Below are 26,879 nucleotides of genomic sequence, written 5' to 3'. Positions count from 1 at the left end.
GGTTTTTCAAGACAGGGTTTCTCTGTGTAGCCCTGGCTGTGCTAGAACTTACTCTGTAGACCAGGCTGGCCTCGAACTCATAGAGATCCGCCTGCCTTTGCCTCCCAAGTGCTGGGATTAAAGGCGTGCACTACCACTGCCAGACTAAAAATAATTATTTATTAAAAGTTTCTAATCACATTTACAGTTCACAAATCCCAGCACTGATGGAAGGAGAAATAATATCCCCACAGGTTTGGAAATTGATGTCTGGAGAGGTCAAGTCAATTGCCCAACTCTGCCAAGCATCCCAGCACATGAGGGTCAGCTATCAAGATTCTAGTCCCTCTTCAGAGCTTCTGGGGCGGCCTCTCTGCTTGCCCAGGGAGGCTCCAGTCACTTGGTTTTCCATAGTCCGTGAGGTCCTGGGCTGACACCTGGATGCAGTACTTGGCGTGGGGCTTCGTGGTCCTGAGGGTGAAAGTCGTGGCTTCAATGGGTCCCACCTGCCAGAAGAGAGGAGGCGTTGGGAAGGATCAGGATGTACCGGGAGCCGGGGAGCTCGCCTGAGGGGTAAAGCGCTTGCTGTGAGTTCGAAACCCCAGCACTCAGGTAAACCAGCTGCAGTTTACGTGATCTCAGCGCTCCCACAGAGAGGCGGGAGGTGGAGACTAGAGGATGCCGGGGGAATCCCGTCTCACCCTCTCCCAGCCCCTTCTCACCTGGCGGAAGTGAGCAGCTCCGTGGCGCCGATAGCGGACACGGTACTTGAGAGAGAAGATGTCCGGGAAGGGCCAGGAGGCAGGGGGATGCCAGAGCACCTGCAGCTGCTGCCCCGCTGCTCGCAGGCGTACACTTTCTGGGGGGTCGGGCTTGACTGCAGGAAGCAGGGGGCGGGGTCAGGAGCGACTATGCTGGTTCATCCATTAGGCACTGATTCTCTCCTTCATTCAATCATACATTCGCTCTCGCCTTCAGACACCTATTCATGCATTTGCTGCTATTTACTCATTCATTCATACCATCAGTTCATTCCTCCACTTGTTCATTCACTAATTCCTTAATTTGCTTTTGTCTCCTGCTCACTCACATTTATTTATTGTTTGGTTCATGTGCAGATCTAGTCACTGATTCATTAACTAGGTCGCTGTCATTCATTCATTGAACCTATTAGTTTCTTCACTTATCCATTTGTACACTTATTCATGCTTTTATTGCACCATTAAGTCATTCAGGTATTCATTTCCTCACTCGTTCTGCTCTTACTCATTCACCGTATCATTCATTCATTCACCCATTCATTCACCCATCTGCTGAAGGGGCAAGCCTTTGGTGATTAGCCATGATCACTGCTGGCAGAAGTCATGACAAAGAAACAATTTCAGAGTGCAAATCCTGAGTGGGCTGACGGGCTTTTCCGGGACACCATTCTGAAAGCACAAGACTGCCGGAGGACATAGGTTCGTGGTCAGAGAGTGTTACCATTTCTCTGCCTGCCTCTAGAACTGCTTTATGTTAAAACAAACTCTACACCCATGAGTCATCTCCCTCCCTGTCCCCAGCCCTCAGCATCCACAGATCTCCTTTTGACTCTGGATGCCCCTGTCCTGGAGTCCTTGAGGTATGGTTTGTGTCTGGGTTGCACTGTGTCATCAAGGTCCCCCGCACTGTAGTTGGCGCTAGAGCCTCATTCTTCAGGCTGAGTGGTGTTGCACTGTATAAGACAGACACTGTGTCCATTCATGGAAGGACAGGTGGCATGAGCTGCCCCCTTCTGGATGCTGTGAGTAAGATTGCCAAGGATTTGCAGGGATGAACATTTTTATTTTTGTTGCGCAGATACTTGGGACTGGAGTTGTCAGATCCTGGGGGAGATCCATGTTTAACCCTTTGAGGGCAGTGTAGCCTTTCACTGACCTTCACCCCTTCACCTGCCTTTCCTTCCTTCCTTCCTTCCTTCCTTCCTTCCTTCCTTCCTTCCTTCCTTCTTCCCCCTTCTTTCTTTTCTGCTAGTGACAGTCTTGTGGTTCTTGAACTGGACTTACCTCGAACTTGCTCTGTAAACCAGGCTGGCTTTGAACTCCCAGAGATCTGCCTGCCTCTGGGATTAAAGCCCTGTGTGTACACCAACCCCAGCTTTTGTTCTCCCTTAACCTCAACTTTCACTTGTTTAATAATATACTTTGGGGGGGGGGAGGGCTCACCGAGGGGCTGATGCCCAAGCAGTGACCTAAGAAGGCTAAGGAATTAAGCCACACAAATGCTGCCGGCAGGGTGGAGTCTGGGGTGTTGGGGAAGTGATAGGAGATGAGTGAGGCTGGAGTAGAGAGGAGGGAGGCTTGGGTGGGGGTGGCCTGTGGTGAAAGGCAGGGACTGCAAGGGGCGGGGAGGACAGATACTCACTGATCCGCTCAGCCACAAAGGCCAGGAGGCTGCTGCTGGCGCCGCTGGGATGCACCTCAGTGACATTCAACACATAGGGCACCGTGGAGAACAGGTGCACGTCAGGGATAGTGCACTGTGTGGCCTGCGGGGTCGGCTGTAGGCAGGGCAGACTTGGCTGCTGGGCGGTCACACCAACCCTGCGTAGAAAGCATCGTGGGGGGTTGCAAAGGGTGTCCGCGCAGCCCCAGCTCAGCCACAACAGACTGTGAGACCCAGACACGCTCAGAGGGAGTGTGGATTCTGAAGAACTCCCTGCATTATCCACACCCCACACAGGCTGTCTCAGATCCCGGAGTGGAGTGGGACACTGGAATCTGTTGGTTCCCCGTGTGTCGTCCTGGCCCCTCTATTTATTCTCTGACCTGTAAGTGGCGATGAAGGATGTGGCTCTGGTGGAGTTGGGAGCCCGCAATGGCGTCCAGGAGCAGTCCACAGCCATAGGGTACCTAGAGGCACGGCATCGTACCCTGGGCTGGCTCAGAGCAGCTAGGGCCGGAGAAACAAGGGCGGTGAGCTTTCTGTTATGCACAGAAACATGAGCTACCAAATCTGCTACAAACCCCCAGGGCCTCAACTGAGTCCATTTTCTAGATGAGAAAACTTTTTTTTTTTTTTTTTTTTTTACCACCCCCTCTTTTTTTCCTTTCCTTTTTTGGTCTTATGTAGCCTAGGCTGGTCTTGAACTCCTAAGTTTCCTGCCTCAGCCTCCTGAGTATAGCACGACAGGTGTTCACCATCCCATCCAGCATCTCCTACAGCTGAGTCACAAAGGTGAAACTTCGTGGTTGCTGAGAGTCAACTGCTTATCTCCACAAACCTCTAAGTTCAAGGGTACCCCTGCTTTGGATAAATGAGGCTTTGCCTCTCTGTGCCTCAGTTTTCCCCATCCGTTTATCGGAATGGGAACAGGTCCCACCCGACTCCAGATATGACATAAGACTGAAAGTGAAGGGCTGGTCCCTTGGCCCAGGCACCCCAATCCCCAATGTGTCCACCTACCTGTCCTTGCATTGCCAGAGGAGCAGCTAGCCCAGAGAGCCAGTGACAGGAGGAGCCGCGGGGACATGCCTGTGCCTCTGTTCTCTTGAGTTGAGGGACTTGGAGAAAGGGCAAAGGGAGCCAGGTCCTGGATGAGGACCTGCCCTGTGTGGCTCAGTCGCCCAGTGTGTGGGGCAGGAGCGGGAACCCTGACTCTGTCACCAGCTGCCTGTGTGTGAGTGTCAAAGGCCTTGAAGTGGGAGCAGGGGGAGGGCCCCAAAAGGGAGAAGTCACTGAGTGACCTTACTTCCGGCTGATGGGGAAGCCCCAGGATGGTGGATGAAGCAGAGGGCAGATATGCTGGGGGGGGGGAGGAGGGAAGAGAGAGAGAGAGACAGAGACAGAGACACAGAGACTGAGAAACAGGGAGAGAGAGACAGAGAGACAGGGGCCATTGGCCCAGAGGCTGGTCCCAGTGCAGAGTGGTAGCCCTGTTACCACCCACATCTCCCCAAAACGATATCAGGCCCCAGACAACAGGGAGCAGTTGCCACCCCCAGATAGTCCCCAGGCCCAGGGACACTGAACTGTGCAGCACAGCTACTCAGAACACCCAAGGAAACCCCCAGGACAGGCTGGAGTCCCTGGGAACTCCAGGCCACACCCCTCCCTTCAGGATCAAGAGAGCCTAGAGTTTTCTGGGGATTTGGGGGGGTTTGCCCAGAAATGGGGAGAGACAGGAGCAGGGGCCCTGCCAGGAAGTGATGAAGAAAAATGGAAATTCAGGCATGACTATTGCCACCCATCATCTCAATACATGGGAGGCTGAGACGGCTATCTGTGACTTTCGCTCCAGCTTGAGGTACACAGGGAAACCTCCACCTCAAAATGAAAAAAAGAAAAAAGAAAAGCATAGAAGATTAGGACATAGGGCCCTGAATTCAATTCACACACACACACACCAAAACAAAATAAAAAATGCCAAGATGGACAAAGTATTGAAAAGATAAAGAACAAGAGAATCCAGCCTGGGCTTATTTATTCACTTTTTTAAAAAATGCTGGTGGGGCGGGACATTGGTGGTGCACACCTTTAGTCCCAGCACTCAGGGTGGGGGGCAGAGGCAGGTGGTTCTCTGTGAGTTTGAGACCAGCCTGGTCTACAAGAGCTAGTTCCAGGACAGGCTCCAAAGCCACAGAGAAACCCTGTCTTGAAAAACAAACAAACAAACAAACAAACAAACAAACAAAAAACTGGTGGGGACAGAGCCCAGAGCCTCAAGGACACCATGCCAACTCTCAGCCCTTCACTGGGATTTTCTAGGTAGGGTCTTTACCCCTGAGTCACAACTCAATCTCCTGGTTTCTTTAAATAGTGCATTGCACTCTTGTTTGTTGCCATAACTAAGGTTTGGGTCCAGAAGCTCAAACTGCCTCTGAGCCTCACCCCTGACCTCACTCTGTGTTCCACACTGGTTATGTTTTCCTCTCACGGTGAGCTTGTACTCCTGGGTGGATGGTTGTGATGTAGGTGGCATATCAGAAGTTGTAACATGCCAGCCTTTGGAGAGTGATGGGAACCAGAGGCCCAGAGTGTAAGGAGCCATTGTGTGATGGGATCAAATGGGCATCATTGGTAAGTGTACTGGTTGGTTGTGTGTCAACGTGACACAAGCTAGAGTCATCCGAGAGGAAGGAGCCTCAGTTGAGGAAATAATAACTCCATGAGATCCAGCTCTAAGGCATTTTCTCAATTAGTGATCAGTGGGGGAGGGTTCAGTTCATGGTAGGTAGTGCCATCCCTGGGCTGGTGGTCCTGGGTTCTATAAGAAAGCAGGCTGAGCAAGCAAGCAATGAGGAGCAAGCTAGTAAGCAGCACCCCTCCATGTCCTGTGCATCAGCTCCTGCCTCCAGGATTCTTTCCTGCTTGAGATCCTGTCCTGACTTCCTTCAATGGTGGACTAAGATCTGGAAGTGTAAGCCAAACAAATCCCTTCCTCCCCAAATTGCTTTTTGGCCATGGCGTCTTGTTGCAGCAATAGAAACCCTAACTAAGACAAGTTAGTACCAGGATTGTGGCGTATTGCTGTGACAAACTTAACCATGTTTTGGAGAGGATTGTGCAAGGACTTTGGAATGTTCTGTGGGAGCTTGGGAGATGAGAATGTTGAGAGCAGGCTAGAGAGATGGCTTAGAGGTTAAGAGCACTGGCTGCTCTTCCAGAGGTTCTGAGTTCAATTCCCAGCAACCATATGGTGACTAACAACCATCTCTAATGAGATCTTGTGCCCTCTTCTGGTGTACAAGCAGAACACTGTATACATAATAAATACATATATCTTTAAAAAAAATGTTGAGAGCAGTACAGAGGATGGCTTGTGTAGTTTCAGAGGGAATAGTAAAGACTCTATTGGGGCATCTGTTATTTTGAGTTAAGATCCTGTGGTTCTGGTTAGCTGGTGCTGAAGAATTATCTGTGATTAATAAGTGACCAGAACTACTAAAGTGAAGCTTTGTTTTGCTGGGATACTTGATGCTGACCAGCTGGAGCTAAGAAATTAGAAATGATTAAGAAGAGACCAGCATCAGTGAGGTGAACTCATCTGGGAAAAGCTTCCTGAGTGCACTGGAAAGCTGTGCTCCAAAGGTGGCCAAGGTTGTACCTGGTGCTGGCAGCAGAAATTGGCAATGTGTGAGAGTCACCCAGGTGGTGCTTGTTTTGAAGGCATGAAGGGGTCATGGAGAGCAGTTGGGGCTTGGCACTGTGAGAGGCTAGGAGAGGCCACTGGTGAAGGTACAGCCTCAAAAATAGTTGAAGGCCCAGGATGAAGGGGTCATGCAAAGGATTTGAGAGTTGGCACCATGGGAGGGGTTATGATAGGTTGTTGGTGAAAGTGCAGCCCAGCTAGGGCAGAAGACCAGCATTTTGGAGATGCCAGTACCGTGGGATACCTGCCAAGAACAGTAAGAGCAGTGGAGTAGAGCCAGGCAGATCCCAGAAGACAAGTTGTGTGTGCTGTAGAGCTGGAGAAATGACCCAAGCCCTTGGAGGAGTCCAGAAGATCGTGAGTGGATCCCAGATATTGGATGGTTGAAATTTGGTATTGTTTTTATTTGATTGTGACTGTGCCCTGATATTCCTTCTCAAAGTAAGGAAGTATTTTACTAAAGCCCACAGTTGAGAGACTTTGAATTTTAAAAGAGATTGGCCAATTTAAAGAGACTTTATTGTGTTTAAACTTGTAAAGATTGTGGAACTTTTAAAGTTATTTAAGTTTTTACTATGAGATTTTGGGATAAATAAGAAAGGAAAGGTTGTGGATTAATAGTGATGTGTTTGTGTGGCAAGTTGACAAGGGGTTAGTTGTACTGGCTGGCTTTGTATGTCAACTTGACATAAGCTAGAGTCACCAGAGAGGAAGGAGCCTCAGGTGAGGAAATGCCTCCATGAGATCCAGACATTTCTCAATTAGTGATCAGTGGGGGAGTGTCCAGCCCATTGTGAATGGTGCCATGCTTGGGCTTGTGGTTCCAGGGTTCTATAAGAAAGCAGGTTGAGCAAGCCATGGGGAATAAGCAGCTCCCTCCATGACCCAGCCTCTGGGTTCCTGCCCTGTGTGAGTCCCTATCCTGACTTCCTCCAATGATGGAGTATGATCTGGAAGTATAAACCAAATAAACTCTTTTCTCCCCAGATTGCTTTTTGGTCATGGTGTTTTGTTGCAGCAATAGAAACCCTAGCTACAACAGTAAGTTCCCAAGCTGGGCTGCCAGTTGCCTGATGACTCCCATTCATTACCCTGGAGGTTGTCCCTAAGGCTTCAACTTTCAGAAGTGTAGGATGGAGACTGAACAGTTGAGCTCTGTCCTCAGCCACCCTGAGCCTGCAAATGCTGCATTTGCAGGATCTGGCTGAAAATGAGCTGCATGTCCTTGTCCCTGCAGTGAATTGGGACACAGGCAGAGTTGAGAGAACCAGAGAGAGAAGCATTGGGGAAGAAAGAGAGGGGAATACCCAGGGGCAGCCAGCCAGCCATCATATTGTTTATGAACTAATAAAGCTTGTCTGAGGATCTGACTGCAAAGATAGCCACAGCCGTAGAGGCACGGCATTAGTGGTACATGCCTTTAATCCCGCACTAGAGAGGTATGAGCTCAGGGTCTCATGCAGCACTCATTTATCAGTCGTGCTGACACAGGATTGCCCAGCCTTGATAGAGTAAGAACTCTAAATGGCTGTTTGCTTTGCTTTTCTGATCTTCAGCTTGAACTCCAATATCTGTCTTTGGGTTTTTACTAATTGTGCTGCACCCCAGCCAGCCAGACACCGAAGAAGCAGTGAAAGAAGGACATACAGAATGAAAGGTGCCCCCCCCCAGGTTAAATTAAGTTATAAGAGCCAGTAGACAAGCATAAGATAAGGCAGAGCATTCATAACTACTGTCTCCATGTCATGATTTGGGAGCTGGTTGGTGTCCCGAAAGAAAGCCTGCCACACACCTCTGTGCCCCCACATCCAGCCACTCTGTAATCGTCATCAGCACATGACTCCACCTGCTATTTCCCGTGTCCAGGTAGAAATGAAGAGCCAGAAATCATACAGTGATGCTTGATGGGAGATGTCATCCTTACAGATGCTGACTGCACATGCCAGTCCAGCGTTAGCATGGCTTGAAAGAATCCTCAGTGGGCCGAGCAGTAGTGGCGCACACTTTTAATCTCAGCTCTTGGAAGGCAGAGGCAGGTGGATCTCTGAGTTCAGGACCAACCTGGTCTACAAAGTGAGTTCCAGGATAGCAAGGACTAAATTTAGAAATCCTGTCTTCAAAAACCAAAACAAACGAAAACCCAACAAACTTTAGTGGAAAACCTGTCTGCAAGAAGCACACAGGATAAAACTCCTCCACAAAAGTAATTTTCCATTTCATGTGTGTGTTTTTGTTTGTTTAGGTTGGAGGTGGGCCTTTTGGGTGTTGGATCCAGTCTAATACCTTTTCTGAGTCTCTGATAAAAGCACCCTGGGAAATGCTAGTTTTGTGTGTTGGCCTAAGGGCAGACTTGGCAAAGTCTGTTCTGGTATTTGAGCCACTGTCTTGAAGGAATTAAGGGGACCAGACTCTTTAACCTGAGGGGTTGTGGTTATCAGTCCCAAGGCCACCATGTGCTCAGCGTGAGGTCACCTGTGTTCTTCTTGGCAGCATTGCAGAATTAGATTTCTGCTGACTCTGTCTGATTCCCCCCTCTCCCCACAAAATAGTGTGTCAGAGTTGTTTTTAATAAACTTGCTTAACATGAGACCTCAGCTTATGCAATATCTACTCCATAACTTTCTATCTTTATCTTCTCATCCCAAGCTGTCACTCTGGACAACTCCCCTTTGGGGCCCCTATTTTCTGGTGTTTGTTAGCTGAGAGAGGTGTGAGCAATACTAGGTGTGCCTTATTGAAATTGCTGGTGCTTGGTGAATGTCAGTCAGGTGGTTTATATTTGACCTGGGTGGACTGCATGCTTTTTCAGTTGTAAGGCAGTAGGATCACTCCACTAAACATTGTTTAATGACCTTCATATGCTAGAGACCCTGTGCACAGAACGAAAATTGTCTGAGTGCTGAAAAGGTTCAGGGACAACTTTGCAATCCAGACTCAAGTTCTTCTACAGTGCCAATCTCGCATGTCTGGGACAGTTGAGAACTACAGAGCTGTATGGACTGTCAGTCAGAATGGGGTCCGGTACTTCTGGTGAGCCATGCTGCAGGCTCTGGCGTCTCAGGGACTGAGGGAGACTTGTGTTCTAGGTGCTGCGCTGTGACCCGCTGCCAGGAGCTGTGAGGAGAGGGGGCGAGCTCGGAATCTGCCACGGTGAGCGAGGGGCCACTGTCCCCAAACGGGGCTGGGGGTGGGGGATGGAGGAGCTGAGCCATGTGTTGTCTTCTCGGGGCCACCAAACACAGTGAGGCCACATGAGGGCCATGCCACTTCCGGGAGCTGGGCACGAACCAGCGGACCCTATAATTGCGTGGCTCCCGGCATGCGCCTGAGCAGAACATGGGAAGCATGAACTCTTGTGTGGAAACATTCTTGTTGCCCATGTTATGGTGCAGGGCGCGGACATACGCTGTTTGTACTGTCTCTAGGGAGGACACATTTGCTAATTCGCAGAGCGCTGGTCACTGTCGTGTCTTAGATGCTCTGCACTTGTCACTGAACATTTAGCTGTAGGCTGAATGCAGTTAATTCTGCGCAAGGCAGAATGTCTGTGTCATTAACACCTTTGCGTCTAGATGCCAGGGTGGTCCCGTCAAAGTGTGTCAGTAGGGCCAGACTCACCTGGATTTCCTGGCCTCATGTGTCACAATTGATTGACTCTATATTGTTTGCTCTTATGTTCTGTTGATCTCTTTATTGTTTCCCAGACAGTACAGTCTCTCTATTTTTTTTTTTTTTGGACAGTACAGTCTTTACTGCAGTTGTGTGCAAAGTTTTGAAGTCAAATAGTGCCACTGTGTGTGCATATACCCAATCTTGTGCTGATAATTGTTTTCGTTTATGGTGATCTTTGTCATCATTTTTGTGTTGTTAGGAAAAATTGTTAGACTTTTTATTGGACTGAATCTATAGGTCAAATTCTGTACTGAAATAATATTGAGGCTTCCTGTCCAGAATCCTGGAATTTCTCTCTCTCTCTTTTTAGTTCTTTGATTCATTTAATAAAAAATTTATAGTTTTGGCTACAGATAGTTGTCACATTTCTATGTATTTCTAGGTATATTATCCATGGTGACATATAACAGATATGTGGGTATGGTTCTTATTTTTCAAGATAGGGTTTCTCTGTGTAGCCTTGGAACTTTCTCTGTAGACCAGGCTGGCCTGGAACTCAGAGGTCCGCCTGCCTCTGCCTCTGAGATTAAAGGTGTGTGCCACTGCACTTGGCAAGGGTATGTATTTTTAATTAGCTCTGTTTATTTATTTCATTCTATGTGTGTGTGTGTGAGACTGTTTTGCTTGCATGTTTGTATGTATGTTCATCACCAGTGTTTTGTGCCAACAGAGGACAGAAGGGGGCGTCAGATCCCCAGCAACAGCATCTATGGATGGTTGTGTGCCAACATGTTAGTGTTGGGAACCAAACCCAGGACTTCTACAAAAGCAACAAGTGGTGGTTACTGCAGAGCTATCTCTCCAGTACTAAACTTGACAGATTTCCAAAACTTTCTGTGTGTGCTTGCACAAGTATATGCTGAGAAGCAAGTGTTAAGAGACTAGAGGTTTGGGGTTTGGAAGATGATTCAGAAGGTATGCTGATCAGATTTGGTCAGCTTGATACAAGCTAGATTCAGACTGGCCTGTTGCCAAATCTATAGGGAATGTCTGTTCTTTCCAGGCTGTGTTTCCTGGCAGCAATTCCCTTGCCAAGCCTGGGGGTGGTGTTTTTACTTTTTTCAAAGAAAAGGGTGGGCTTTAGAGATCACTGGTTGAAAGGGAAAATAGTGGAACTTTCTCTTTTCATTTTGGTTCAGCCCAGGAGAAGTTTTCTCCTTCCCTGGGACTACTTAGAGCAGGCACAAAAGTGGAGGGAATGCTCTCCTGGGGGAACTATTTCCCCCCACCATGGGTGCAGTTTTCTTAGATGGCTGTGAGGCTCAGGCCTAGCCTAGGGGCCTGGCGCTCCTTCCTCTCCCCCACACACAGGGACCAACAGTGAGTGAGAGCAGGAGTCAGGCAACAACAGTACAAGGAAGTGCTTCTGCTCCTAGACAGGGTCAAGTGGAAGTTTTTTTTTTTTTTTTTTTGTTTCTTCTTCTTCTCCTCCTCCATCTCCTCCTCCTCCTCCTTTGGGTGACCTGGTAGAGCCAAAAGGATTCAGTTCTCCAATGGGAGGGAACACAAGTCTTTACCTGGGCGGAGGAGGGTTTCACACCAGAGAAAGCCGCTGGTCAATTCAGGGAAACAAAACTGACAGAAAGAGATGTAGAGACACATACACAGAGAGACAGACATGCAATAAAAGCAACCAGGCTGGCCATCGCATACTCATACACCTGAAGAGAGAGTGACACCTCACATGGTTCCCAGACATCGGTTCAGCATCCACACCTAACCTCTGCTGTGTGTCTAAAAAAAAAAAAAAAAAAAAGACACCTCAGCAAGAGTTAACTTTTGGAAGTGACTGAACAGGTGGCTTTCCAATTTGTTTCCTTTTGGATCGGATATGTCGGGCCTCCTCTGAAGCACTAGGCAGTCATTGACTAAAGGTCATCCTGGTGGGGTTGGAATAGGAATGGTTTCCATAGACCCATGTATTTCAATATTTAGCCTATGGGGAGTGGCACTATTAGGAGGTGTGGTCTTGTTGGAGTTTATGTGGCTTTGTTGGAGGAAATGTGTCCTGTGGAGGTGGGCTTTGGGGTCTCCAGTGCTCAGGCTAGGCCTAGTGAGCCTCAGTGTCCTTCTACTGCCTACTGGTCAAGATGTAGAACTTCTCTAGCACTACATTTGCCTGCATGCTGGCATGCTTCTTCCCGTGGTGATAATGCAGTATTAAATGCTTTCCTTTACAGCAATTGCTGTGGTCATGATGTCTCTCTTCCCAGCAATTAAGCCGTAACGATAGAGACGTTTGTAGGGACTGGGCTATTGCTCTGATCAGCCTGACCATGCTTCTGTTTGGAGGATTTGGACTTTGGGACTTTGAGTTAGGAAAGCAATGGAATGCTCTAAGAGCTGCTTAATGGACCACCATGGTAAGAGCACGAAAGACAGTGATGCTCAGGTGTGACTTGAGTTCAAGTGGTTTAAGAGGAGATGTGTAATAGTATATTGCCTAGAAACTGTTCTTGTTATTTTCTGGTGAAGAATGTGGCTGAAGTGAAGAGTTTTGGATTAATGCCTTTGGCAGAGGAAATCTCAAAACAGTCTAGTATTGACCGTGTTGTGAGGTTATTAGTCTCTGCCTCCACCTCTGAGGTTTGGGATTAGAGCTGTGCATCACCACATCCATATTGTCTATCCTTTTATGAACTTAATAATTTCAATACAATTTTGCTGATATATACTAAATAGTGTTACTGTGTTTGCATGTCTCTGTATGTATTACTAGGCATTCCTCCTGCCATGCCATATTGTATTTGGTGGGCACAGGAATGGAAGGTGTCGTTCTCTTTTTCTGTTTTCTTTTCAAACGACTTGGTGATTGCATTTGATATTTACTGGCCTATGTCACAGAATGTATGGAGCACACAGAGTTATGTAAATATAATCTCAATGAAGTGTGCACTTGCATTTCTGTCAGTCTCACCATTTCAATTACAAACATATATGGGACACTTTAGGATGCAGTGACCTATGAGAATGTGCATGTGAACTTCACCCATGAAGAGTGGGCTTTGCTGGATCCTTCTCAGAAGAGTCTCTACAAAGATGTGATGCTGGAAACCTACTGGAACCTCACTTCCATAGGTGAGAATGTGAGCTTTCTGTCACATTTTAACTTAAGGGGGACAAGCTTTTCTTGGACATTGTGCTCTTCTGTGATTTCAAATATGCAAGGGGAAGAATCTGGTGAATAAACCAGGCATGGTACTAAGATTCATGAAAGACAGTAATTTAAGTTGTGTCTAATTTCCAGTAATATATCACATACATTTCCTGGTACTGTATTTTAGGGTACAAATGGGAAGACCATAATTTTGAAGAACATTGTCAGAGGTCCAGAAGAAATGGAAGGTAACTTTCATGTACAAGCTGATATATATGTATGTCTAATTATCCTGAACTTTGAATGAAAAGCAATTGTGTAAGTAAACATAGCTTTGTTATGATTATTAAATTCTCACAATACCATGTACTGCAATGTCAGGTAGCTGATCACTGTTTGCAAAAGCATTCCTTTAAGGATAAGACAAGAAAACAATGGCATAATAGATGTCATCATTTTAATCATGGCCATATGAGACACCTGTTGTAGAACAGTCCATCCACTTAGTGTCATGCCATTCAGTTATCATATAAGGTATACACATTGATGATGGGATTACTGTATGTCCAAGAGCTTTTATAAGCAAATCTTCCATATGAAAACTAGTGATCATCATATACTTGTAGTGAGTGACTTACCACAGTTTTCTGAGAGGAGCATTTACGACAGACAGCATGGTGTAGAAACCAGAATCCCTATACCACATCTGTTTGAGACACAGAATGTAGACTATGTAATGCAGTGTGAAAACTTTTTGTTATCTTCCTTTACCAGGTATGTCATCTGTACTCTGAATACAAGCCCTGCGAGCATAAGGGAAATGGAAAGAAGCATTGTACTTCTGTCTCTCTCAGAAAAACTGGGAGATCTATAGTAGTCCTCACTATGAGAAGACATGACAACTGTGAAACAAGTTTACAAGTAATTGGTATTCCAACTTCCATGGAATTCCATGGAGTTCAAGAAACTCTCATTGGTGAAAAACCTTGTGAGTGCCAGGAATGTGGAAATTCATCTCTCTGTCCTGGCTCAGTGTGCACATGTGGTATGGCTCATAGTATAAGAAAATGTTATGAATGCAATCAGTGTGGTCAGACTCTGAGTTCTTCAAGTTTTCTTCAAAGATGTGAAAAGCCTCGTGTGGACAGAGAAAATAGTAAGTGCGAGCTATCTATTAAAGGCTTTAGCCATTATGGGCATCTTCAAATACACAACACCACCAATAAGGAAGAGGATCTCTCTATTTGTAACCAATGTGATAAAGCCTTTAGATCTGATTCCTCCCTGAAAGTACACCAAATAACTCATTTAGAAGTAAAAACCTATGAGTATAATCAAAGTTATAAAGCCTTGGCATGTTCCACTTATCTTCAGAGAAACCCTATGAATGTAAGAATGCCTGTGAAGACTGCTCTTCCCAGGCATGAAATGAGTCATCCTGGAAATGATTCAATGTGGTAACGCCTTTTCACAGAAGGGTATTGTTCTTAGTCATGAAGAAACCCTGCAGATATAATCAATCTGCTGAAGACTTTGCATGTAACAGTCACTTTCGCATAAGTGAAAGAAGTCATAATGGAGAGAAAGTCTATGAAAGGAATGAATGTGGGAAAGCCTTGCACAGAAGAGTCATCTTCCCAGTCATGAAAGGAGTTGTACTTGACAAAACCTTTATGAATGTAGTCAGTGTGGTAGTCTTTGCATATTGCAGTCATCTTTAAAGTCTTGAGAAATCCACATTGGTGAAAATCCCCATGAACCTAATAAATGAGCTAACTTATTTGTAAATGAAAATGACATTTATGCATTCATCCATTATTTTTTTTGACTATGTTACTTTCTTTTGAGGACTAAATACTTGTCCTTAACATCTTCTCAGAAACAAATAAATGACGGAAAATTTTACCAGTGGGGAATTGTTGCTGCTAAGCCTGATGGCCTGATGACTGAGTTCAAGAATGGCCTTAGGTATATAGAGAGATCTTTTCTCATAAAATCCAAAAAAAAAAAAAAAAAAAAAAAAAAAAAAGGCATCTGGAGAGATTGCTGCATTTCCACAGGACCCAGGTTCAATTCTCAACACCCACCTAGAAGCTCACAACTGTCTTAAGTCCAGTTCCAGGGGATCCAACAGCCTCATACAGACATATGTGCACATAAAACACCTTTTCACATAACAAAAAATAAATCATCATTTTTAAAAAGTATCCATTATGAAACTTTCCTGTAGTGGGATATTCACTTTGTCTCCTTCTGTGGCACTGATCACGCCCATTGGGGGTAGAGCCAGGGATGGAAGTGACCTGGGTTACTAGGTCTGAGGGGGGGTTGCTCTCTTGCAAGCCCTACAGGGATAGGAGGACTTCCAGAGGCATTCTTGGAAGCAGGAACCTGCTGGTGTTCACCTATCTATGTTGTGAGTTATTTCTCCCTGAATAAACATCTGTTTGGGCTAATTATTTATCCTGATCCTTATTAAACCGCCATACTTTCCCCAGACCTTCATTGCTCAGCTAAATCATTTGTGAGGGGCAGTCACATCAAGAGAATGTGGCAGTGGTGGCACATGCCTTTAATCCCAGCACTTGGGAGGCAGGGGCAGGCATATTTTCATGTTTTTGTCATCATATATAGATTGAACACACTAGGACTTTACTCAGGTAATCTTTATTAACCTTCAGAACATAAATTTTATGGAGCTCTGAATAAAGTTGGCGATTGCATGAGACTTCAGTGTGTCTCAGTTATCAGCAGGACTTGTGGGGACAGAGGTCTTGGGGAAGAAGAAAGGCAGAATCACCAGCCAGAAGAAGATAGAAAGACATGCAGGAGGAGAGGTAAAAGTGCTGCAAGTCATGTGGAAACAACATGTAGATGAATAAAAATGGGTTAATATAAGAGCTAGTTAGAAACAAGCCCAAGCTATAGCTGAGCTTTCATAATTCATAAGTCTCCATGTTGGTTTTTGTGAGCTGGTGGTCCAAAGAAAAATCCAGCAGCAGAATGTCCTTTGTGATCTAAAAATAAATACACTTAAATCTTGAATTTATATATATAGAAAAAGGGGAATATGGATGTTGTACTTATCCACACATATTAAGTTTAAAAAAGAATCAAAAAATTTGATAGTTAATACTTTTTTTCTGCTGCCCCAAATCATTTTGCCCTACAACAGCTATAACCTGCTGACAAAAGAACTCTTCATAGTTAAGTTTGGGGCAGGGTTTTGCTTTAATCTTTCCAGGAGAATAAAAGCATTCAACTCAGGAAACCAGAGGCCATTAGACAAGTGAAGCATCAGAAGGAAAGATGTTCCATGAAAGAGATGGCTGGCACCCACACCACCCACCATCTTGCCTGATTGGCTGCTCCTTCCCACAGGACAACCACACAATGTGGGCTGGGGTGGGATGGACCGGGTAGGCTGGTGTGCACATGGTGGATTCCCAAATGCTTGTCTCTGCTGCCCTCTACAGACGTAAGTGGCAAGTGGTCTTCTTTATGTGGTCCCAAATCAATTAAAAGCTGGCTTTGGAGAGGGAGTTAGGCTCTCTCCTCTAAACCTATGCATTCTTCTTAAAGGAAAATTCAAAATCTCTGTCTCAAAATCTCAGAGGAAAAACCAAACTTTAAGAGACTATTCTGTTGCCATTAATCTCATAATCTTTGATTTTCACTTGACTCTCTAAAACTTTTCTGAAGTTCTAAATATTGTCTCAGGATCTATAAGATTATTATGTAGTCACACAGAGTACTAACTCATTCTAGAAATATGCTCCATCTAGCTTCCTATATGTGTGTTTGGGTTTGAGCATGAAGCAGGTAACTAGAAACTAAGTTTGCATACTTGAGATGTACTTAATAGATAGATCGTGGTCCTTAAGCCTTTTGGAGATCTGCTGAATATGGCATTAAAAACATTTTTTGTTATTGCTTTTTGTGACACAGGGTTTCTCTGTGGCTTTGGCGGCTGTCCTGGAAATAGCTCTTGTAGACCAGGCTGGTCTCAAACTCACAGAGATCCGCCTGCCTCTGTCTGTGCCACCACCACCCGGCCATTTAAAAACATTTTAAGTTTACTAAAAGTAAACATGACCATTCCTAAGAGTAACTTTTGAGGTCTCCAAGAATATGATGGGGCTCTGCTAGAACAAATCCACCTGGAATGTAACCTTAACCACTGGGGAAAACTGCCCCATATCTCTTCTGCCATGATGTTCTGCACTGACATGAGACACCTTTGAGTTGACCTCTGTGTTCTACCTAGCTAGGACTGCCACTAAGCTGACAAACACCACCCAAAAATCAGCTTCAGCTACAAATTGCTCAGGATTTTCAAATTGCTGAGTTCATAAGAGACAGATACAAACATTTTATTAGAACTTTGAACTCAAAAATATTTATTCCTAAGACTGCCCAATTAATCAGAGCTGGACATTGTGGAAAGCTTGGCAGAAATAGTTTCATTACTGTAAATATTTTCACTGTGTTAGAGTTTAAAACCTTTTGTTTTTATTTAGACAAAATGGGGAAATGTTGCAGAACATTTGATCACACTGTAAACCTAGAGGTTGCATTATTTACTGGAAAACCCTTTTTCTAGTTGTGACGTGGCTCAGCCCTAGCACATACCTTTAATACAAGAACTTTCTGCTTATTGTATGCAGGACTAAATAAAGTCAACCATAGGTCAAAATACTGAGCAAGCAACTAATTGACAGGAAGTGAACAAGGAAAAAAAAAAAAAAAACAAAGGGAGGAAGAGGGAGCCACAAGGATGAACACAGAGATGCACAGGTGGTAGAAGGAAGGACATTAGGTTTGACACTTTTTTGGTTGGGACATTGAAGGAGAAGAGTAGTGTTTTTTAGGAGGGGGAGGAGGAAAGTCAGCTGGGTGCTTTCTCAGCCTCTCTAAGCTAACAGGCTTTCACCCCAGCATCTGGCTCCTGAAACTTTATTGTTAAAATCGAATGATTGATATTTAGTGAAAACCAACATGATTGCTGGTTTAATGTTTTGATGCCCTCCTTCCACCTCCAAAATTCTGGCATGATATGCCTGTTGCACCACAGAAGGCTGGGAAAGTGTTCATGTTTTGGCTATCAATGTGTAGCTGAGAGAGGTGTGAGCAATCCTTGGTGTGCCTTATTGACACTGTCCTGTGCTTTTCCTCTCTGATGCTATGCTCCCAGTGGACCCTACATTCACCTCTCTGACACTCTGCTCACTGCAGGCCCTCTACCAAGGCTGGGGTGATCTTGGCCTCAGTGTGACTGCAGATTGAATACAGCCAAAGCTCAGAGTCTTAACATTAACCAATGGAGTTCTGATAAGCTATTAATCTAGCTCTGCAAAAATTTCCTTCTATTATCATAGTCACAAGCTCAAGATTTTAAATTCTTTTGGTTGTTTTCAAAGTATAGATTTAAAAGTGTTTCTCACTGTGGTAAAAACAACCATACAATTTATATGCACTCAGTCTTTTGGATATAGGGAAGAGGCCATGCTTCCATGATCTGTATTCATACTTAAAGTCAAGACCAAGTGAGCTATTGCTTTTCTGCTCCATGGATGTTTTCTGTCCTCTCTGAGGTCACCTTAAAGTGTGTTCATGCTTTCAACCCAGAATCATTTTGGGTCCCCAAGCTTTTACTATGACACAAAGGCGTGGGTCTGCTGCTCTTTCTACAGTGTGGATCTCAGTACAGATTACAAACAGTGGTAACGCTACCATATCTAAAACTTGTACCTCTTTCTGTAAACTTAAAACAAATCTTGTAAGCTTCAGGGACTAGAGGAGAACTTACCTTTCACATGTCAAACGGATTCCAGACATGTACTCCTGTCAATAACCTGACTTTTCCTGAGGGTGGAATCTCTTCCCCTTACCCTGGCCTTGGGACTCCCCTCCCTCAGTTACCAGGACCTGGTAACGTTTCAAATGTACTCCTAAGAAATTTCCACCCAAACTCCTTATTTTTATGTTCTGCTCGGAATGTACATCTGTTCTAGCAGATTTCCCAGTAATTAAAGACAGTAATCTGGTTCAACTGCTGTCTGCTTGTCTCTAGGTACAGATAATCTTGCAGCACCTTGCTCTTGTGGGATTTGGCCAATATTCCAGGTTTCTGGGTCTCCAACTTCAATGCCCTAAAGCCAGAAGGATGTAATAATCTTAGATGATTACTGTGGTAATGGTAACCTATCGCGGTTTAATAAGGATCAGGATAAACAATTAGCCCGATGTTTATTCAGGGAGAAATAACTCACAACCTAGATAGGTGAACACCAGCAGGTTCCTGCTTCCAAGAATGCTTCCGAAGTCCTCCTGTCCCCATAGGGCTTGCAAGAGAGCGCCCTACCCCTCAGACCTAGTAACCCAGGTCACTTCCGTTCCTGGCTCCACCCCCAATGGAGTGATCAGTGCCATAGAAGGAGACAAAGTGAATATCCCACTACAGTACCCAAAGTGGCACTATGAGGAGATGTGGTTTTGCTGGATTAGGTGTGGTCTTGTAGGAAGTGCATCACTATAGAGGTGGGCTTGAGGTCTCATAAGCTCAGGATACAGCCAAGTGTCAGACCATTTCCTGTTGCCTTCTGATCAAGATGTAGACAGCACCATGTCTGCCTGCCAGCCACCATATTCCCCACCATGATGATAATGGACTGAACCTTGGAACTGCAAGGAGCCATCTCAATTAAATGTTTTTCTTTACTAGAGGTCCCCTGGTCATGGTGTCTTTTCATAGAAATAGAAACTCTAGGTAAAACAAATACACCACCCCTTATCATTTATTTATTATCAACAAAAAGCTGGGATGAGCTGGGCATTGGTGGCCCACGCCTTTAGTCCCAGCACTCGAGAGGCAGAGGCAGGTGGATCTCTGTGAGCTCGAGACCAGCCTGGTCTACAAGAGCTAGCTCCAGGACTGCCTCCAAAGCCACAGAAAATCCCTGTCTTGAAAAACAAACAAAACTATACAAACAACAACAACAACAACAACAACAAAAACAAAGTCTGGGATGTTAAGTTTGAAACCTGGGACAAATGTCTGATGTGCCTATTTAACGTATCAAGGCTGGATCTGGCTGCCGGGTTCTCCCAGCATTCTTCAGTCACTATCTATTACAGGGTATGGCTGGCATACTTTTCCTCTACCCGGAACTTCTCCAGCCCAGAGACGAGGCTGCCCTTCTCCCACAGGGTCTTCCCTGTACAATTCAGACATTTTGCTCATCTGCCCCTTTTGTACCTTTGGCCTCCTGGCTGCTGCACCTGGTTCCTTCTATGCTCTCCCTTCCTCCTCCACACATGACCCAGGTCAGTCTGTTCATGTCCACTCTGGGCTCTCCCAGATGTCCCTGTCTCCGACTATGCTCTACAACACATGAACAATAAACATACTTAGGAGCAGTCATGTCCTTTCCTGTCATTTTGTTTGTTTTCTTTATTCAAACACACCCAATGAATGATAAGAGTTCAAAATCATGAATTTTGTTCTGTTAGTTTACTTGATATGAAAATTAAGCATTCATTTAAGTATGGACTAAAGTTTCAGGAGAAAAGAACATTCTCCATATAATGAATGACTAATACTTGTAGAAATTTAAACAGCTTTGGCTTAGTACTTTAAGCCTTGGTTGTGATTGTTTTGTATTAGAAGTTGGCCTTGTTTTCATTTTTCTCTCTTGTGAAGGGATCATTAATAATGATTCCTGCTATTAAGGAAAAATAAAAATAATTTTTCCACCTAGGGACATTTAACATTGAGTTCTTCCCACTATGAATGTGAAACAACAACAAAAACATTTAAACAAAAATCAAGCAAACATAGCTATAAATAAGGCTGTGTGGGTTGGGATAGTGAGTGGCAGGTCCCCAGTCCGGCAATGGGACCTTGAGGTCCTGGGGCAGATGGGTGATGGACAGCAGGTGGATGGGGGAAAAAGACCTGTAGATGTGACTCATATTGATAGTTTTATTGAGGAAATAAGGTAAAGAGATTACAGAGACAAAGAGAGGACAGAAGAGAAGAAGGAGACACAAAAAGTCCTGTTTGCCCCAAGGGAACAGCAGGAAAAGAGCAAAGTGGGCAGGGTTCTTTCTTTTAATCTGTTCTTTGCACCTGGTGCAGACTATGTAGCCATGGAACCCTGGGCTGGCCAGGGTATTGCCCGAGTGCATTCTGCCAGGGATTAGGGGCAGGCCAGCATAATGCCTGAATCCTTATACATATGGTTGGGTGGAGTGCTGCCTCGTCCGCACCTCCACCCCAGTCCAGTCTCAGAAAACCTGTAAAATGCCAGCTCCTCCTCAGATATGCCTGGAACCACTTCTACAGGCTATTTAAGACTCCCCAACCCACCATGTGAGTTTCTTTTCTTGCCCTGGACCACCCGGGAATGCTTTGCTCATTAAACCTGGACTGATTTAATTTATTGCATTGGCGGACAGACCCAATATTGGGGTACAGAAATCTTTCAACATATAGCAAGAAATTTCTAAGTTCTGACTGGGTGGTGGTGGTGTATGCCTTTAATCCCAGCACTCAGGAGGCAGAGGCAGGCGGATCTCTGTGAGTTTGAAGCCTGGTCTACAGAGCTAGTTCCAGGACAGGCTAAAAAAAAAAAAAAAAAAAAAAAAAAAGAAAAAAAAAAAAGCATACTGATCGAGAATAAGACCACTACCACAGTTTAAAGCCCAAATTAAAGCAAGCCACTGCCTGCTAAGTTGGGTTAAAGAGAGCAGTCATGAATTCACACTTTAGGCATCTTTTAAGGAGTAAAATCATGAGTAGTTTTACAGAAGGGAGAATGGGGCAATAAGGAAATACAGGGAAAAACAACCTTAAAAAAAAAAAAAGCCATATGGTCACCCACCATGTGATTAGGGAGAGGTCAGGAAGGGTTTGGGAGAGTCAGGGTATTCTTACTTATTTATTTACTTATTATGCATATAGTGTTTAGCATGCAAGTATGCCAGAAGGCCAGAAGAGGCTATCAGATCTTGACAGATGGTTGTGAGGCACCATGTGGTTTCTGGGAATTGAATTCAGCCTCTGGAAGTGCTCTGAACTGCTGAGCCATCTCTACAGCCCCAGTCAGGGTATCTTTTTTTTTTTTTTTTAAAGATTTATTTATTTGTATTTTCTGTACATTTTGCCCATATGCTGTGCCCGTCTGTGTGCTGTGTGAAGGTGTCAGATCCCCTGGAACAGGAATCACAGTCAGTTGTGAGCTGCCATGTGGATGGTGGGAATTGAACCTGGGTCCTCTGGAAGAGCAGCCATTTCACTAAACCTCTGAGCCAACTCTCCAGCCCAAGTCAGAGTATTCTTAAAAACAAATCAAGGTCATGGGTTGGGGAAGGTCAGGTTCCAAGAAACAGAGAGCAACTCTACTCTCATTCAAAATGGAATCAGGCAGGTTCCTCACTAGCTTACCCTGCAGCAGTGGAGCCTTGCCAGCTCTGGTGGGCCCTGGGCCACTCACAATCTGAGAGCTCTGAATTTTAGTCAGATCCAATGCTATGGCAAATCCCAAACATACATAGCTGGTCTGAAAGCTTAAAGGCTCTGAGTCCATTCTGCCAACAGAAAATTCTCTCTTCATTAAAACAAAACAAAATAGAAAACTATTTATGCTGGGCACTGGTGGCACACACCTTTAATCCCAGCATTCAGGAGGCAGAGGCAGTTGGATCTCTGAGTTGGAGGCCAGCTTGGTCTACAGAGCTAGTTCCAGGACAGGCTCCAAAGCTACAGAGAAACCCTAACTATTTAAATATTTAACTATTTAACAGGGACTTTATTGCCAGAGTCCAGTTCCAGCACAGTTCAGGTCTGAAAGAGGAGGTGTGGACCTGGAGAGGAAGGAAACTGACAGGCTCTGAGGGGGAATTAGGATGGCTGTTGCTTTATAACTTTTTATACTCTACAATTGCACAACGGAGTAAATGGGAATGGGAAGAAGAGGGCTATGAGCTGTGGTGGGGCTTGTAAGCAGGGATTGAGGTGATAGCACTGACAAGTTAATACATTAATGCAGGGGTCACAAGTTCCTCTTTCCAGAGGTGAGAATGACTTCCTTTTTAGCAAGCAGAGACCTCAAAGCCCTTGTGGAAATGGGGGGGTTGTTTAAATGGCCGACCTTGAGAAGAGAGCTTTCATGGGGGGCAGGACACTCCATTACAGAATATTGCTTAGTTTATCCCAATAGCTAAAGCTTAATGTTAGCAAAGACGATGCTGGACAAACATTATTGTGAACCCGAGTAGACCTTAGGAATTTATAAAGCTTGATTATCAAATATACCTTGTTTATGAAACAAACCATATTTGTCAAAAACACCTTATTTTCAAGCATATGTTGCTTATGTAAAATTTTTAGTATCTTGGTGTTAGTATGTGGGAGTAAGCAAAGTTTCATTGTATATGATTGGGATTTATCCAAAGATTTATTTTGTTTAAAGAGGGTCCCATTGTATACATCTTCATCCTCAACTGAAGCCCACACAAAATTCCCCAAAGGAAAAGGCATAAGAGAACTCCCATCACACAGAGTGAGAATCATTAAAAATGAAAGTAACAAGGTGCTGGAGAATTGCGATACACAGTGTCAAAATGCTGCAAGCAGTAGCAGTCGCCATGCATTCCATGACACTTTATTATTCCTCCTTTCACGGGCTCCCTTTGTTTTATTCCTGTGCATTCTAAAGTTTATAGACCTGTAGTGCTGAATATTTTTTCTCTAGTTTCCCCCCCCCCCCCGAGGCAGGGTTTCTTTGTATTGCTTTGGAGCCTGTCCTGGAACTAGCTCTGTAGACCAGGCAGGCCTGGAACTCACAGAGATCAGACTGCTTTTGCCTCCTGTGTGCTGGGATTAAAGGCGTGCACCACCAATGCCTGGCTTAGATCTTAACAAATATTTCAATACTTATACAAAATTCTTTGTTTCAGAAAACTGAGAAGAGCCCATATTTAGACCCATTCTCTCACTTTAAGGTCAAGATCCCTTTACCTATTTAAAGGAAACTTTGTTACCCTCTCCAAAGGTAATGTGCCCCACATTGGGCACCAGTTGGGGGGGGGTCCCTGAAGGATGAGAATGAAAACCCAGTGCAGATTAACTTCATCAGCCTAGATCAGACTTTGGGGAGGCTACTACCAGGTAGATCACTGTGTGCATAGTGAAAACACAGTACAATTTGGGAAAAGGTTTCCAGGCAGCAATCAGTCCAATTCCATAAAGCTTAAGGTGTATACACAGAATCCTTTACAAGTCATGTGACCATGCGGGTGGGTTTTATGGCTAAAAGACCTAGACTTCAGTGTGATCTCTGACCAAGAAAGCATAGAGGTCATCAGGCCATAGAGAACACGTGACATCTCCCCTCACATGCTCAATGGCCTAGGGAGGGAAGACTGGGATAATCACTCTGGGGAAGGTGAAGTCTGCTCCACAGACAGCAGAAAGGTCACCAGGTCATTAACACAGTCCATCTCAGCCTTCTGCAAGGAGTGGAGGTATTTGACCAGCATCTCTTCCATTGAGCACTGCTTCTCTGCGAGCACCAGGACCTCTGTGCTCCCACACCCAGCCATTCTGTAATCGTCATCAGCACATGACTCCACCAGCTGTTTCCGTGTCCAGGTAGAAATGAGGAGCCCTGGGGAACTACATTGCTTGAGCCAGAAATCCTATAGTGAGGCTGACTGCACATGCCAGTCCAGTGTTAGCGTGGCTTGCAAGACTCGTCAGAGGAAGGCCTGGGAGCAGGACACAGGGTAAAATGCCTCCCCAAAGCAGCAGAGCATACAGTTCAGCAGCTGGACAGGGATTCTTCATCCGATTGCTCCTGCTCCTCCTGCCTGCTGCTTCAGTGCCCTCAGATTGCAGGCAGGGATGTCTAACAGGTGGACTGTGTGTGGACTTGGGGGGAGACCAGACTGCCATAGACCTGTGTGGACCCCAGGACAAAGACTGACACTAATGGGGCAAAGAGCTGGGCTGTCAGAACCTGCACCTGCTTTGCCATTTGCTCTTTGGAGATAGGGTCTCACTTATAGCTCAGGTTTGCCTAAAGCTCACAGTGGTCCCCCCGGACAGTGTCCTCCATAGAGAGTGCAGTTGTGTGCCACCCCTAGCTCTAATTATTTTATTAGTAAATGTGCAGGATTAATAGATATCAGGCATGGTGGTGCAGGTCTGTAATCTTAGCACTCTGCAGCAGAGGCAAACTGATCCTTATGATTTCTTTTTTTTTTTATGTCTTTGTGCAAGATTTTATTAAATGTCTGTACAGGACAACATCCAGTCTCCAGATACAGCTGCCAAGACCCTGTTATGCTGTAGGCACTGGCTGGGGCATGGCAGGTGGTTCTGGCTTCCTACCCTTCTGCTCAGATATGGGGGTGGTGGGCAAGATTTCCTCTTTAGGTTCCACAATGCTCACATGATCAGGCAGCGGCTTCTTGGGGCCGATCTTACCACTTGGGTCCCAGGGCAGCATGATTTTCACTTTGATGCCCAGCACACCCTGCCTGAGAAGCACATGGTGGACGGCAGTGTCAACATAGTAGTTAACAGGGTCTCCACTGTGGATCATCAGCCCATCCACAAACTTCATGGACTTGACTCTCTGTCCTCGTAGCTTCCCAGACACCACGACTTCGCAGCCCTTGGCCCCACTTTCCATAATGAATCGAAGCACACCATAACAGGCCCTTCGAACAGCAAGTCCTCCTAGGGGTTTGTAACGTAGAGACTCTGCCTGAGCGATGGCACACAGACCTCTTGTGGCCACGTTTTCTGCATAAAGCTCTACACTGCCCTCAGGGAAGCCGAACCTCTTCTGAACCACAGCAGTTAACTCTCTGATCCGACGACCCTTCTCACCAAGAACATTCTGTGTTCTGGTGGCTAAAATAATGATTTCTGTTCTGGTTGGTGTAACTCGGACTTCAACACCAGAGTAGCCATCTTCAGCCAGTTCCCGAGTGAGAAACTCATTCAGTTCAGCTTTGAAAATTCCATCCACCACAAACTTCCTTTTCTTGGAAATCTGCACCGCCATCTTGCTGCCGTGCGCCACCGAAAGAAAAAGGATCCTTATGATTTCTATGCTAGCCTGGTCTGCATAGTGAGTTCCTGTCCAGCCAGGGCTGCGGAGTGAGACTCTGACAAAGACAATGCAACAGTTGTATGATGTAAAAATAAGTGTAGTTAATTTGGTTTACTTAATTTCACTAATGCAGAATTGAGAGGAAAACAAAACTGTAAACTCCTGTGTCAGGTAGGCAATAAAATATGCATATTTTAGTTATCAGAACTTTTAGGCCCTGTAGTAAATATGAAGTTAAAAGGATGAAAATACACCCTAACTCTCTAATGACCACTGAAAGTTAGAAATTTAAAAAATGTCCATCAGTATGTATTTAAAAATCACCTTAGCTGCATGCAAAGCTCAGAAAATAAGAAAAACACATGAAATAGCTTGGTCATGATGATTTGTTTCTGGAAATCATTATTATTATTATTCATAATCACCTAGTTTCTGAAGGATGTTGTTATCCACAACAACAGTCTGGGAATTGTTTCTGAAGGATGTTGTGGAATTGTTATGGGTCATCCTGTCTACAAAGAAAATTAATAACTAAAAGAGACAGGACTCATGGCAAGAAGGGAAAACCAGAAAGAACAAGTGCTCTGCCAATAGATATAGATAACTCCCTGACTGGAGAGTACATTCTCCCTGACCCCATTATCTTAAGGACAAGGCCACTGAGCCAGCTGGTCCTAGAGAAAGAAAACCTCCTAACCTTGCAGGTGTGCTAAACAATCCCGCCTTGTAAAAACTGTGTACTCTATGAAATCTCTGTAACCTAGGAAACCTTATTAACCATTCCAAGTTTTGAACTGTCCCATGACTTGCTTTTAGGCCTAGTGAAAATAACAGACTAGTTTTGAAACTGGCCTTGTTAGCTTTGATGTAAATC

At 45.1% G+C, this 26,879-nt stretch overlaps 2 protein-coding genes across 2 annotated transcripts; both read right to left on the bottom strand.

Moving 5' to 3' along the window:
* Positions 1–145: 145 nt before the first annotated feature.
* Positions 146–3,638, bottom strand: Ebi3 (Epstein-Barr virus induced 3). The gene is made up of 5 exons (XM_051177562.1): positions 3,424–3,638; positions 2,787–2,910; positions 2,383–2,561; positions 702–856; positions 146–485 (listed from the first exon to the last, which is right to left on the bottom strand). The coding sequence occupies exons 1-5, from the start codon at positions 3,488–3,490 to the stop codon at positions 330–332; spliced, it is 681 nt and encodes a 226-aa protein (XP_051033519.1). The 5' UTR covers positions 3,491–3,638; the 3' UTR covers positions 146–329.
* A 21,506-nt stretch (positions 3,639–25,144) lies between these two features.
* Positions 25,145–25,984, bottom strand: LOC127216743 (40S ribosomal protein S3). The gene has a single exon (XM_051177560.1). It carries the CDS (start codon positions 25,955–25,957, stop codon positions 25,226–25,228), a length of 732 nt encoding a protein of 243 aa, XP_051033517.1. The 5' UTR covers positions 25,958–25,984; the 3' UTR covers positions 25,145–25,225.
* Between the last annotated feature and the right edge of the window lie 895 nt (positions 25,985–26,879).

Source organism: Phodopus roborovskii, unplaced genomic scaffold (assembly GCF_943737965.1).
Source record: "Phodopus roborovskii unplaced genomic scaffold, PHOROB, whole genome shotgun sequence".
Lineage (NCBI taxonomy): Eukaryota > Metazoa > Chordata > Mammalia > Rodentia > Cricetidae > Phodopus > Phodopus roborovskii.
The sequence above is the reverse complement of the archived record's forward strand: the minus strand, read 5'-3'. Positions and strand labels throughout refer to the sequence as shown.

Coding starts and splice junctions, on each gene's coding strand:
- Ebi3 (XM_051177562.1), bottom strand. CDS start 3,490: ATGTCCCCGCGGCTCCTCCTGTCACTGGCTCTCTGGGCTAGCTGCTCC. Junction 2,911..3,423: donor CTCTGGCAATGCAAGGACAG/GTAGGTGGACAC, acceptor CTCCGGCCCTAG/CTGCTCTGAGCCAGCCCAGG. Junction 2,562..2,786: donor TCCTTCATCGCCACTTACAG/GTCAGAGAATAA, acceptor CTTTCTACGCAG/GGTTGGTGTGACCGCCCAGC.
- LOC127216743 (XM_051177560.1), bottom strand. CDS start 25,957: ATGGCGGTGCAGATTTCCAAGAAAAGGAAGTTTGTGGTGGATGGAATT.